Source organism: Sciurus carolinensis, chromosome 2 (assembly GCF_902686445.1).
Source record: "Sciurus carolinensis chromosome 2, mSciCar1.2, whole genome shotgun sequence".
Lineage (NCBI taxonomy): Eukaryota > Metazoa > Chordata > Mammalia > Rodentia > Sciuridae > Sciurus > Sciurus carolinensis.
In genome coordinates, this window is record NC_062214.1 from 151,740 (window position 1) to 165,617 (window position 13,878).

The 13,878-nt window shown below is 59.8% G+C and overlaps 3 protein-coding genes across 9 annotated transcripts in view; 2 read left to right on the forward strand and 1 right to left on the reverse strand.

The window, feature by feature from the left end:
* The window catches only part of Oprl1 (opioid related nociceptin receptor 1), an 8,489-nt gene extending 8,462 nt beyond the window's left edge, over positions 1–27 (reverse strand). For all 3 annotated transcript variants that reach the window (XM_047542410.1, XM_047542405.1, XM_047542403.1), the window contains exon 1: positions 1–27. This exon is cut by the window's left edge and continues 126 nt beyond it. The gene's annotated coding sequence lies outside the window, so the exon portion shown is untranslated.
* A 3,597-nt stretch (positions 28–3,624) lies between these two features.
* Positions 3,625–5,465, forward strand: Lkaaear1 (LKAAEAR motif containing 1). The gene is made up of 4 exons (XM_047541453.1): positions 3,625–3,694; positions 4,578–4,967; positions 5,084–5,206; positions 5,281–5,465. The coding sequence occupies exons 2-4, from the start codon at positions 4,581–4,583 to the stop codon at positions 5,338–5,340; spliced, it is 570 nt and encodes a 189-aa protein (XP_047397409.1). The 5' UTR covers positions 3,625–3,694; positions 4,578–4,580; the 3' UTR covers positions 5,341–5,465.
* Positions 5,466–8,063: 2,598 nt separating this feature from the next.
* Positions 8,064–13,290, forward strand: Rgs19 (regulator of G protein signaling 19). 5 transcript variants are annotated; one of them, XM_047539882.1, is made up of 8 exons: positions 8,064–8,697; positions 10,186–10,282; positions 10,420–10,641; positions 10,742–10,839; positions 11,003–11,124; positions 12,323–12,397; positions 12,474–12,708; positions 12,781–13,290. In XM_047539882.1, the coding sequence occupies exons 4-8, from the start codon at positions 10,810–10,812 to the stop codon at positions 12,970–12,972; spliced, it is 654 nt and encodes a 217-aa protein (XP_047395838.1). In that variant the 5' UTR covers positions 8,064–8,697; positions 10,186–10,282; positions 10,420–10,641; positions 10,742–10,809; the 3' UTR covers positions 12,973–13,290. The 5 variants fall into 5 exon arrangements, with proteins under 5 accessions (XP_047395838.1, XP_047395837.1, XP_047395840.1 ...); XM_047539881.1 differs by lacking the exon at positions 10,420–10,641; XM_047539884.1 differs by lacking the exon at positions 10,186–10,282.
* Positions 13,291–13,878: the final 588 nt, after the last annotated feature.

A 13,878-nucleotide genomic window follows, 5' to 3' on the forward strand; every position in this document is an offset into this window, starting at 1 on the left:
GCGTCTGGATGGGGCTGCAGCTCTGCGGCCGCCTCTCAGCAGACGCCAGACTAGACGCAGCGTGCAGGGCGAGTGCAGCAAGCGCGGCAGCCAGGGGCTGGGGGAGGGGGAGGAGGTGCTGCTCCAGAGTGGGAGGGGCTGCGCAGGCTGGAGGAGGGGGTTCTGGAAGGAGGACCGCCGCCCAGGGCCACCTGCCCCCAGACCACATGCAAACAGACAGGAAATCAGGGCACATGTGAAGAGACAGACCCACAGACCTGACAGACACACGCACGGCCAGGAGACAGAACATGGCTGTGCCAGACAAAGATGCAGATGTGACCAGAACTCAGACACAGGTGAGAACAGACTCGGGAACAGAGACCCAGGCAGGGCCACACAGACAGACCCACTAGCAGGCATGGGACCCCAACACATGCAGGCACGGCCTGGGATGGCTCCCTGCCCAGAGCAGCACCCCTCAGACGGCTCCCACGGGTGGCAGAGCCCCAGGTGGCAGGCAGGCAGCAGTGCCCAGCCCAGCCAGCTCTCAGGGTTCAGAGCCTTGTCATAAACGAGCGGGAAGGTGCCTGGACCCAGTACCCAGCTCTGAAACCACACCTACTGTGTTGCTCGCTCCTACTGTGCACCACGCCTGAACAACTAAGCACATTCCCCGGCACACACGGCTGCTGCCATGCACATCTCTCCAGCAGACGAGAGTGTGAAACCTCAGAAGTGTGAGACTCCTGTCCACCTGACAGGTTGGGAAAGCCCAGTTCTGCTTGTCACTTGGAGCCACACCAAGGGCACCTTCTCAGTTGGGTCCCACAGATGGGCCCTGGCATTCACACAGCTAAATCTTTCCCGTGGACCTGCCTCCTTGCCAGCACAGACGTCACAAGCCCACTGAGATGAAAGGTCACTGGTCAAGTCCATGTGGGTGACCCCGGCACTGAATCTCCAGCCCCCACCCAGTCACGGGGTTGTTCTTCCTCATAGGCTAGGCTGTAAAGTACAGCCAGACCTCCCTCCACACAGCCAGACCCTACTTCTTCTCCAAGGATGGGGACCTGGTTGCTAGGCAACTGGCAGCAGTGTTGCTAGGATACCTGTAGAATCAGAAGAGCCCAAAGCAAGCAGAAGCCCCAGAACTCAGCATCCCAAGCCGTCCCCTGGGACTTGTCTCTGCATCCCCACCGCTGCTGAGACTCGGGAACACATGGACATTTGGGGGACACATAGGGACACATACCAGCAAACATGCACAGAGATGCCTAGACAGGCACAGGGTAAATACACAGAGACACAGGTACATGCTTAGGGGCACACACCAGAGCCATACATGCACACCATTACAAGGTGCACACAGGCATGTTGGCAGACTCAGAGAAAGCACTGATGCAGGTGGGAGTAGGGGAACACCAGCCAAGCTCTGCCACACCCAGGAGACACACCCTAGGCTCATACCCTCTCCCAGACAAGGAACCAGGGTAGGCTCAGATTCCTGCAGCCCCTTCCCTAGGCGAGCCCAGAGTTCCCACCCCAGTTACCTCTCTTCCTAATGACCTTTGCTGCCTCCCAGCCCAGGCTCTGTCCTGAGAGGCACTGAGAGGGTAGGCAGGGCAGAGCCACAGGACACATAGATCTGATCATCTCACGGCCCCGGGGGCTGCCCCACCCACATGAGTCCTGCCCCGGGGGCTCAGGTCCTCCTCTCCAGGGAGCCCTCCCTGCCCTGCCCCGTCCCCATCCCTGGAGCCCTCAGCCCAACGCAGGGTCTCAGCACTGACGGCTGCACTGCAGCCAGGCAGGCCTGTGAGCTGCCTCAGCAGTCGTCTGTGCAAGTGTCCACGGAGCTTGACACAAAGGCCAGGAGAAGGAGGCCTCTTGGCCCCTCGAAGGTACAGCCACAGCTGCAAGGACAGGCTTGTCGCCTGGTAGGTGGGTGTCCAGAACGGGATGCAGACTACTTACCCACAAAGGGGAACCAGCAGTGCAGACTTCTCTTGACCCTGACCAGAACTCAGTTGACCCTAAAGAGGGGTTCAGGCAGAACCAGGATCTGACACAGAACACACGCCTCACACAAGGGTCAGCAGGGGACATGTTATGTGGGAGTATGTACCACAGGTGCACATGTCATACACAGGCAAAGCAAAGCATGCAGGGACACCATGGACAGCCCAAGACACGAAAGTCACATGAGAACAGAATGCATGCCCACAGGTTGCCGTGGAGCCAACCGGGCCATGCTGGGGTGTCACCTGCATCTGGGCAGAGTTGGTGCCAGAATGCACGCAGCACCTACAAAGGGCCCACACACCTCCCTGGCACCAGCCCTAGTGCCCCAGCAGAGAGTCCTCCTCCTCCTACCTCCCCTTCCCCACTTGGCCAGCTCTGTCCTGGGCATAGGCCACATGGGGGCATTCAATCACCAAGCCACACTCAGTCACTTGTGATTTTTAAAAAGCAAAAGGATTTTAACAATTCTGTGTTCTTCAAAACAAATCACTTTGGCCTTATGACATCAGGTTTATAAAATGTATGTACAAGGCTGTGTGTATGTATGACTCTTGACAACTAGCACACATGAGGCCCCAGGTTCAAGTCACAAACAGCACCACAAAAAAAAAATATGTACAACACAAAAGTTTTGAGTTGCAGTTTTCAATATGATGTTTAATTTTATAGGCATTTAACAAAACTCATAATATGATTTTGAAGTTTGTTTAACAGTGGCTGAGCCCCAGACTGCGGATCCTCCCTCCCAGCAGAAACACAGGCCTCTGCTGAACCCAGAATGGCACTATGCCCTCTCAGGTTCCTTGCTAGAGAAGGGGAAGGGAGCGTGGATGTTCCTTATTTGTACGATGGGAAAGCTACAAGTCCCTTCCCACAGGACAGAACTTTCTCTAGCTCCCTGTCCTCCACCCTCCCAGAGGAGGGACCAAGGGAAGCGTCCCCAGGTCATCTGCACAGTGCCTTCCTCCTCTGCAGACCAGGTCAGCGCTGAAGTCCAGGCACACACAGGAGGTGGGGCAGTGTGCAGAAGGCCCCTGGGGTGCTCAGAGGTGCATCCCCTCGGACAGGAAGATACACCTGTGGAGCTCTGGCTCTGAACTGCAGAAGGCAACACCTGCCCACCTAGGAACAGGTTATGATAGAACCTGGAAGTCATGCAGATACAAAGAGACCATGGATTAAACCTGCACTAATCTTAGTCTGATTGAACTGTGGGATGAGTATGTGAACACCTGATGTATGCATGAACCACTACAGAATTAATAAACTGAGAAACGAAACTGTCATTGTATCATAAAATTAACAAATGACAAATAGATTATAAAAATCTAGGACCTATCACCCAGGGGCAGGATGAAGGGTCCTGAGTTCTGTCCCAAGGTCTACGGTGGCCTGGTGGGAACGCAGAGGGAAAAGGACCTCAGCCTTAAAAGTATCGTTGCAGTTGAGCTCCCGAGCCCACAAATTAGCCCCAAAGGCCTCTCCCACCAGAAACCCGGGAGATTGGTTCCTGTGGAAATGGTACCGACTGGAAAGTGCAGCGGTCACGTCGGCTGTGAGGGGCCCACCCAACCCCACCCCCACCGCCACCGGGCGGGGGTGGGGCGAGGCTCGGGTTGCTGGGCAACCGCGTAAACAAGCGAGAAGAATTCAGGCCGAGTTGAAGATTCCCACAAAGAACCGCCTAAAAGTAAGTGGTGTGAGCACGAGAGGCTGGGCAGCCTGGCTGTCCAGCTGGCGCAGATGGGGAACCCTGGACTTTTGGGGAGAGCTGGCCGACCCTGGCTCTGCTCCCGACCCTCGGTGAGCCAGGACCTGGCCCGAGAGGGAGATGGGGCGGTTTTCCTTTGGGGTCGGAAGGACACTGGGCTGTTTCCTTCCCCCTGTGCCCCTCTTCCTTGAGCTTTGCTCCCCACACTTTGGCCCAACAGGGGAAAGGCAGGAGGCTGGGGAGTGCCTGAAGCAAGTCAGCCATCCACTCTGCTGTAAGCCTCCATGCACATGCACGCACCCTTACACCTGCACACAGCTACAGAGGACTCCCCCAAACACACACACGCACGCACGCACGCACGCACACGCACACCCACACAGACATGCACAGACCTGGTGCCGCACATGCACACACGTCCGACCAGCTGGGCCATCCACCTTCTCCCCACACACTGCTCCTGGCCACACCAGGCCCTGGGGCTCCAGTGGGATACTTTCTGACACGTGACAGCAGACGTGGGGTCATGGAGGTCCACCAGGCCTCACCCAGGGAAGTCCCTCGTGGTCTCCATCCCCTAGGTAGGCCTGAGATGGACCGAGGGCGTCTCAGCATTTTCTCAGTTCAATCCTTCCGTGGGGCAGAAAGGGCAATTCCTAAAACTAAATGGACCGGGAAGTCCTCTCAGATTGCATGAGGCAGTGGATCAACCACTGGGCTGAGCGGATTGACCACGACCTCTGCTCAAAAATCCGCTGGGGCCAAAAGGTACCGCAGCGAAGGCAGCCGCGACAAATGTTGCGGGGACAGAGCTGGACCGCGCAGAAGGTCGGACAGGTCGGGTGCCCCCTTCCCTCCTCAGGGGATGCCGCCCCCCGCTGCGAAGTGCGCCAGTGAGCCGGCCGGGAAGAGCGCGGCAGGAGACGGGCCTCGAGAGGGGCGCGCCAAGCGGGTGCCCGCGACCGAGCCCCGCGAGCCAGGCTGGACCCTGACGTTGGAGGGGCTGGCCGCCATGAGCCCCACGCAGCGACACCGCCACCTGCTCTTCGGCGACCTGCTCAAGGACGTAGGCGCGGCCGCCTCCATCTTCCCGCGCGAGTCGGTGGAGCTGGAGTACCTCATGCCCAACCCCCGCGCCTGGACGCAAAGCGAGCTGCCCACCGAGCGCTGGAACCGGCTCCTGGGCGTCCTCAAGGCAGCCGAGGCTCGCGGACGAGTCCGCGCGCTGCGGCTGCGCTACACCCGAATGCGGGTGCGCTGGGAATCCAGGGCGGGGGCGCACCCCTAGGGAAGACCGCCGGCCTGAGGAGTGGGCAGAGGGTGGGCACAGCTGGGGCGCAGCGCCGCTCAGCCAGCTCTGGCCGGCAGGCGGAGGAGATTGCGCTCCTGATCCAGCGGCAGGGCTCAGCGCGCGCCGCCATCAGACTGGAGACGCTCCTGCCGCCTCAGCTGAAACCCACGCGGATTCCGGACCCTCTGGATCGGCAAGAGGTTCTGGCAAACCCGGGAGGGGTGGGAGGACCCCGCGCCTCCTCCCACACCGACCCCAGTCCCTCTTCCCGCAGCGGAGGCGCGTGGAGACCATCCTGGAGGAGACCGTGGATGGCAGCATCTTCCCGCGATGACAGTGACCCAAAGTGTGCCCCCGCACCCTCGGCCTTACATAAAGTTCTTCTCCCAGGACTCTCTTGTCTTTCTGTTGGCCTCCCTGAACCCCCACAGGGAAGGGAAGAGGAATATAAACGCTGCCTCTCCCAACTTTCGAAGTTAGACATCAGGGCATAGGAGTGGGACTTCCCAGAAAAAGTAAGATGTGAGCTGGCAGGAGTCAAAGTAAGGGCACACTCCTCTCCCCCAATCCCAGCCTGCCCCATCAGGCAACCGGTGCGACGGGAGCGGGGGACATGGGAGGCCCCCAGCCTGGAGGAGGGCAGGAGGAAGAGTCTGACTCAGTACCAGCGCCCCCATCAGCCAGGGCTGCCTCCCCAGTGTGGGTCATCCCATGGCGGGTTGCATTCTGCAGACCAAAGCCAGCCTTCACCTGTTCTGGGCCTTTCCTGCCCTGGGCCTTGATCCAAGCCCAGGTTCTGCAGAGCTCACAAGTTAGCAGGCCTCCTTGGGACAGGCAAAGAGATGGTGGCAGGCTCAGGCAAGAGGAAGGAGAAAGCAGGGAGATGGTGGGCTTGGGCAGGGGCAAACAGGGAGGGGGAGACCATCTCTGTACCCTGATGTCGGCCTCGGAAGACAGTCTGTGTCTCAGGATGACAGTCAGCCCCGGGCGCTGCCAGTCGAGCTCCCTGCAGTTTGCACACCAAGCTCTTGTCTCTGGGGATGTACTGAGTGACTAGGAGGATCTTGTGTGGTTGATAAAATCACGTATCATTTCATCACTTCTCTGACCTCCATGTCTTCATGTTGAAGGTGGGCACCATGGGGCTGCTCAGGGACTCGGGGCAGTGCCCAAACTGATGAGTGCTTTGTAGGGGCACATGAAGACAGAGGACCAGAGACAGACAAAGCCCTATACCCTAAGAAGACCTGCAAGCTCTGTGCCAGGCACCCCTTGATCCCCATGCCAGGAAGGAGCTGGCTCTGCTGAGGCCACTAGGGAAGAGGACCCTTCTACCTGCAGAAGCTCTACAGGGGAGCCAAGCCTGCAGGTTAAGGCCCAATAAACTGCTGCCTTGAGGGAGCTGGAGACTTGTGCCCTGGAGCAGAGGGTCCTGGATTCAAGTTCCACCTCCATCACCACATGCCCAGCTCTCCTGGGCTCCTCCCTGGATTAGGGGGATGCTCTGGGCCAAGGGCCACAGGCCAAGGGAGTGGAGAGCAGGCCTGAGGGGGTCAGAGGACATGGAGGAAGAGGGGATACAGAGTGACCCGAGAGGGAGGAAAGTATGTGGACCCCCACATACTGTCGGCTGCCCACACCTGCATTTCCCTACAGTGTAAAGGCCATGCCATGGCACTGCAGGATCAGCCAGTTATGTGGCCTTTACCAGGTGCTGGACATCTCTGCAGGGTCTCCCAGTCCTCACCTACAACTACCCCTCAGGACTGGTGTCTAGGCTAAAGCAGCAGCTGCCTCCATCCAAATGGGTTTCCTGTCCTCTGTCCTACTTTGACTGGCCCAATAACATGACAGCCAGAGGGGCTGGGGTTGTGGCTCTGTGGTAGAGCGCTTGCCTAGCATGTGTGAGGCACTGGGTTCAATTCTCAGCACCACATGTAAATGAATGAATAAAATAAAGGTCCATCAACAACTATAAAAAATTTTTTAAAAACATGGCAGCCAGAGCATTCCTGGGTTAAATCACCAGGGCACACAGCACTGCAGGCAGCATGGCTGCCCAGCTGTTCTGCACTCAGTCAGGCTCCCTGAGCTCCATGCAGTGCCTGCCCTCCTCCACCCTCCCAGCACTCACCCAACCATTTCTTGTCTGACCCCCACCCCCCCACCTGGGCCCCCAGTCATTAGGTCCAAGCCAGTGTGTGTCTGGTGCACTACCTGGCATACAGAGGAGCCCAGATACTTGCCAATGGAATGAAAAGCTCCGGCGAGGTCTCCACTTCCTTTGCTTCTCAGAGTCCTGTACAACACTGTGCATTTGTGCACAGGACCCCAAAACTTGGAGCTGGCCAGGTTGCCTGCCTACACTGGGCAGGGCAGGAGCCTAGCAGCCCAGGGAGATCAAAAACACTCTGCAGACCATTTCCAGAGCAGGGTCAGGGCTAACCCCATAGGGCCAAAGCATGCTGGGCCCACATCTGTACCCACTTATAAAAGGACCAGGAGAGCGTGCCAAACGGACAGGGCGTTGGTGACAAAGGGGACAGTGGAGCTTTAAGCTTCAGAATATCTTGGGGCAGCTTGAAGGAGTAGCAGGGCAGGATTCGTCCAGATCCCACCAGACATTGTGTATCACTCTGGATGCAAGAACCTGCACCACAGTACCCATCCTGCAGCATAGGAATCTCCCTCCTTTCTAGAGAAGTCCCACCACAGGGTGACAGGCTCTCGACCTCATTTTACGGAAGAGACTCAGGCGAGGGGTTGGCGGCGCAGGGCAAAACTACTCCCAGAGGCCAAGTCGCACGTGGGGCCCGGGCTCTCCTGCCCTGCGCTGGATGCCCGCATGAATGAAAAGGCCAGAAGAGCCACGCTGAGCAGAGCAGGGCGCCCGCTCCGGCCGCGCTCTGCACGCCTCAAGGCCCTGGCCACTCAGCTCCCGCGGTGCGGGCGGGTGGGGCGCGGGGCGCAGGGAGCGGGGGGCTGGGCGGGGCGCAGCGCGCTGGGCGGGCCCGCGCCTACCGGCTCAAGGAAGTCCCGGCCCCTGGCTTTGGGGAAGTGCCGACAGGCGCCTGCGCACTGCTCCCGCGCCCCCTCCCCGGCGGCCCGCCGGACCTCGGAGCTCGCGGTCGGCGGCGGCGGGGGAGCGCGGGAGCGCGGCGGTGGGTGCGCGCGCGCCGCCGGACAGCGGGCGGCAGGGCGGGCGGGAGCATCGCAGCCGGCGAGGGCACTGCCCCGTCTCACGCACGTGGACCTGGGCTGCCGTGGGACCAGAGCCCAGCCCCCGCGCGTGGGGGAGGGGGCACCGCGGCAGGGTTCCCCTTTTTCTGCAGCTCGGAGCCTGGGGAAGTGATTGCTCAAAGGTCGGGGCCGGAAGAACCCAGGTTTCCGCGTCTCCCGCCCCCCGAGCCTGGTGGGGAGGGGCGGGGCGGGACTCGACACGACACACTGTCGGTGTCTGCCCCACCCGTTGGGTCCAGCAGCCGCTCCTCTTGGAGAGTCGCAGGGGAGGCGCTGCGCCCCCCGGTCCCAGCCGAGCAGGGCCCCGCGCCAGCCCCCTTCCGGAACGCCGCGGGAGTACCTCCTGCCGTCTGACTTGAGTCCCACTGCTGCGGAGCACGCCCCTTCGACAGTCAGGGTGGGGCCAGACCGAATCCGGCCCCCCGCCCCCCACCTCGCCTCTGGGTCGCCGGTGAGTGGGGCGCCCTGGCGAGTTTTTTAAGGGAGGGGTGGGGGCGTCAGAGACTGGACGAAAGGGCCCTGAGGAGGAGATAGGTTCCTCCAGACCACCCCTACAACAGAGGCCAGGCGAGGGAGGTGGGTGGGAGTGAGGGTCACCAGGACTGGGAGGCCTGGCCTGCCTTGGAGGGGGCCATTTGAGGCAGCGGCAGATAGGAAAGGTACTGGGCAGGGTATGGGACCCTGTTAACCCCCTCCCAAAGGTTTCGACATTGTTTTCTGAGATTGTCACGTTTTTTATTCTTTTTTTGGCCTGGGCAGGCTGCAAACGTTCTTTTTCCTTCTGTGGAGCAGAACAGCAGCCACTCCCTAGGGATCCTCTGTCCCCAGAGACCAGACTTGCTGCCTGCCTAGCCTCTCCCAGCCCAGTCTTGGGGTCAAAGCCCGGGGGGCTGGGGAAGAGGGAGGAGGCCCCCAATGCCAGGATGAGGGGCAAAGGACCCTAATGCAGACCATGTGCCCTGCAGGAAGGACAGGTGGTGGCCCAGGGCACTGTGGACACTCTGGGGACAGGTGGTTCCAGCTGGCCTGCAAAGGGAGTCAGGTCCAGCGTCTGCCTGGGAGGAAAGGGCTTGCTCCAACCTCTGCACCAAACCAGGTCCCCAGCACCCAGGCTGGGCATCACAGACACCCCCTTCTCCAGTTAGGGAGTGGAGCCTGAAGAGAGTCTGCAGGCAGAACGTGGAGGCTCTGGGTGCTGCCAGACTCCAGTGAAGTGCCCTTTCTTTCCCTAGAAACTTGGCGCCTGGGGGAAGCCCAGCTGCAGCTATTCTGTGTCCCTATCAGTCAGGCAGGTCGTGAGGGACCACACACCCAGTGTGCAGATCGCGGGGTACTGTCACCTATTGCCAGCACGTATGGGTCCCTGGGAGGCTCAAAGAGGCCAACACAGGCAGAAACAGTATTAAAAGGCCACAACCTGGGGCTGGGGATATAGCTCAGTTGGTAGAGTGCTTGTCTTGCGTGCACAAGGCCCTGGGTTCGATCCTGAACACCACAATAAAAGGCCACAACCTGGGGAAGGAGCAGCAGGTGGATGGAAAGTAATGACAAAATTAAGTGGGATGGATTCTGAGCCCCTTGGCCACTAAAAGGGAGGGTGGTGGATGTGAAAAGCAGGCTGGAGGCCTGGTTGCCCTGACCTGGACAGAGGTGGGCACAGGCAAATGGGGTAAGGCTTTCAAAACTTCCTCCAGGCCTCTGATTGACCACGTCGCTCCATTGCCCCTGGGCGGGGGTGAGCTCCCTACACATCCCACTGGTGGTCCACCTGGGGAGCTGATGCCCCCACCGTTCTTCCCTGGCTCGCACACCCTGCAGTTTCTGCCGCCTGAAAGTGCTGGGCAGGGAGGGACAGAGAACCCAGGGTGTTGGAAGGGAGGTGTGAGAGGCAGCGAGGACCAAGGAACCTTGTTTCTCCATACACATTCCTCCTCATCAGTGCATGCTCCACTCCCATACCCTCAAGAAGCCTTTCCTCAAGTCCCAATCACGTCCTCAATGCTGCAGGCCTAGCTGCCCCTCTGGCCAAGTCCCAGGTGAGTAGGTCAGTCCTCTGAGCCCCTTTTGGTGGGGAGCAGCTCTGCCCCCACCCCCACACCAGAGTCTGGGCAGAAGGACCCTCACTGGAAGAGGTAGATCCAAATGTCTGACATCCTCCCACACTATGCCTCAGCCTCAAGCCCCAGCCCCCTTGGGAGGGGCAAGGAGCCGGAAACCAAGAAAGAGGAACCCAGGCTTCCGGTTTCCCAGAGACTGAGCAGATGGGGGTGTCCTGGAACCTCCTGTGGGTGCCTCATTTGGGGCCCAGCCTAGAGTGAGAAGCCAGTGGTTGCTGCAGTCCCTTCTTCACTGACCTGGGTCTGCCTCCTGGCCCTGGTGTAAACCGGGGCTGGAGGTAAGAACTCTGGAAGGGGGCACATCTTCTAGGACCTCCCCCAGGGTCTAGGCAGGGGCCAGAGTCATATGTGCTTGGTGACCCTGGCCCCTTTCCCTAGGCCCCCAGGCTGTGGTGAAGGTCCTGGAGCTGGCACCACAGAGCCTGGGCAGTCCCTTCCACTCACCCATGCCCACCCCGCATGAGGCTGAGAAGCAGGTAAGAAGCCACTTCCTTCCCTGGGGGTGGGGGCAAGCAGGGAGAGGAGCTGGGAGAATCTCCAGGGCATCTGGGTGCTGAGGCCTATGCCCTTGGGAGCATAGCCAGATGCAGGGTCCAGTGGGTTCTGCCCTGGAGGTTGAGGCAGCCCCATCTTTCCCAGCACACAGGGCCAGAGGAGGCGGACAGGCCCCCCTCAATGTCCAGCCATGACGTGGCCCCCCCGGCGGCCCCCAGCCGCAACCCCTGCTGTTTGTGCTGGTGTTGCTGCTGCAGCTGCTCCTGGTATGTGGGCCTGGGGGGCAGTTCACTGAGAGGGGCCAAATCCAGGGCCATGCTCCAGGAACTCACTGGTAGCTCCATGGTGTCACCTGTGGGCAGCTGGCCCTTTCCACCCTAAAGCTTTGTTCTGTCCCACGACTGCTGGGCCCTGGTGGCCGGCACCCAGGCCCCCTAAGGGGCTTCATGTGACTCCTGTGCCTAGTGTACCAAGGGCTGCCCGTGTGCAAGACCAGGCATGCTGCATGCACATGGGAGCTCATTCACTCTGCACACGCCATCAGTGCCTCTGTGAGCCAGCCCAGCAACACCTTAGGGGCCACGGAGGAGCACAGCAGGCCCAGACCGTCCAGTCGGGCACACTTGAGCAGAGACCCACAGCCAGTCCTAGGGCACAAGGGTGCTGGGGTCTGGGTATCTGCATGAGGGAAGCAGTGAGGCCTCTGGGTGGTATTTCCTTAGGTGTGTAGGGAAGCTAGAGGACATGGCCCTTGCAGAGGCCTGGCTGGCCTAAGGACTGGGGACCAATGGAGTGTGCTAAACAGTGAGCAGCAAGGCAGGTTCAGGCAAGGGGCGTGGATGGCTGGGGCTTGCCAGGAGCTCAGCCATGAATTCAAGGGACAGGACAGGGTGGGGACTGCAGCTACAGAGAAGCAGGATGTGGTAGGAACTCAGTGCTGTCTAGAACTCAGCTTTAGATGTCTGTCCCACAATGCAGCAGTTGACTGGGCACAGCCTTGGGGCTAGCACTGACAAAGTGGTTCCCTTGGAGCCAGGGTCAGGAGCCAGGATCAGACAGATGCAGACACACAGGCTGAGGGTTCTGACCGTGCATCAGCCAGCAGTTCACATTGCTGTGGCCTCTTCAAAAAAGGACAGACAGAGGTCAGACTGAGGAGCCCTAGGTCCTGGCCGTTAAGCCAAATAAGGGGAGGAGCTAAGGAGTCCTCCAAGGACAGATGGTCAAACTACTAACCAGGAAGAAGAGGGCCATGGCCTGGGTACTATAGCCTGTATGAGTGGACTCAGTCGGGGGGACCAGGAGCTGTGGAAAGGGCCAGTGCTAGGGACCACGCTCCCTGCAGCAGACCACGTGTGCCAGGCACCCATCATGCTTGCTCACGTGCCAAGGCCAGGAGGCTATGGCAGCACATGTGGAGGCCCCAGGCGCCCAGGGCAGCGCCACCTTCCTCTGTGCTGCCAGGAACCAAGAGCGGCGCCGAGCATGGCAAGCCTCACGGGAAAACAAGCTGCAGCCCCTTCCCAGCTGTGATACCTGGTGAGTTCTGCCTCTGGGGGCACCTGGGGTGGGGGGCACAAGGGGCAGGCCTAACATGCTTTGACCCTGCCCACAGCGCCCCCCCAAGCCCTGAGGAGGTGCAGAGCTGGGCACAGTCCTTCGACAAGCTGATGCACAGCCCCGTGGGCCGCAGCGTGTTCCGCGCCTTCCTGCGCACAGAGTACAGCGAGGAGAACATGCTCTTCTGGCTGGCCTGTGAGGAGCTGAAGGCAGAGGCCAACCAGCACGTGGTGGACGAGAAGGCGCGGCTCATCTATGAGGACTACGTGTCCATCCTGTCCCCCAAGGAGGTGCGCCAGCTGCCAGCACAGGTTGGGGTGGCCTGGGGAGGGTGCCCCTGACCTCCGTGCCCCGTCCCGCAGGTGAGCCTGGACTCCCGAGTGCGGGAGGGCATCAACAGGAAGATGCAGGAGCCATCTGCACACACGTTCGACGACGCACAGCTGCAGATCTACACGCTCATGCACCGGGACTCCTACCCTCGCTTCCTCAGCTCCCCAGCCTACCGCACCCTGCTGCTCCGGGGGTCCCCACAGTCCTCTTCTGAGGCCTAGGTTCCACACGGCACAGGAACTCCATCCTCTGGTGGGCAGACTCAGGGCTCACACCAGTGGTCCCCACATCGCTGGCCCAGGGTCTACACCCCTGGCTCCGCCCCTCACCAGCCTGCTGCTGCCTGGAAGGGGTCTCTTGTTTGTAGCAGGAGACCCTCCTACTTGAGCTGTCTGCACTGCAGAACCAGACCCAGAACCAGGTTCAAGTGACAGGACCTGAATATATTTTATATATTCATGAACTCTAAACCTGGGAATATCTCCTTACTGTATGTTTTACCAAGAAGGGGAAAAAAAAAGTTTTCATATTTATCTCCATTCCTCCATCCCCCAAAAGTAGATCTTATTCTCGAAGGTGTTTTTGAAACAGAAGCCTCTATTTATGCCCACTTTGGGGAGAGACTGGAGAATGAGGAATCATCCTTAACTATTCCCACAGACCCTCCCCACAGCAGTGGCCTCTACTGGCTGTGGTCAGCTTCACCCAGGTGGGCTCCAGACCTGGCCTCTGCCTCCTGAGCCCTGAAGCAGGATCAGGCTTGAGCTGACAGACTGCTAGTAAACAGGAGTCCCTGGTAGGTATCACATATCTCCTGGAGGGGCTGGGCACTAAGGAGGCAGCCTTCCCAAGAGTCCCTTGGTGCTGGTCACAATGTTGTCTTCATCTATGAGGCCCCTTGAAGCATCACCTCATTCCTCTGAATTTCTGGGAGTTTTAGTGACTTCAAGCTGGAATCAGCCCAGGGCCAAGACCCCACTCCCCTGAGGTGAACTGGATTCTGTCTCCCCAAGTGGAGGCAGGGTGGGACAAGCTGTCCAGAAGAGGGGATTGGGCTCTGGCTGCCCATGCCTGAAGGTGGGTGATGCTTAGCAGGGCAGTCTGACCAAGGCCTCACATGGGACCCT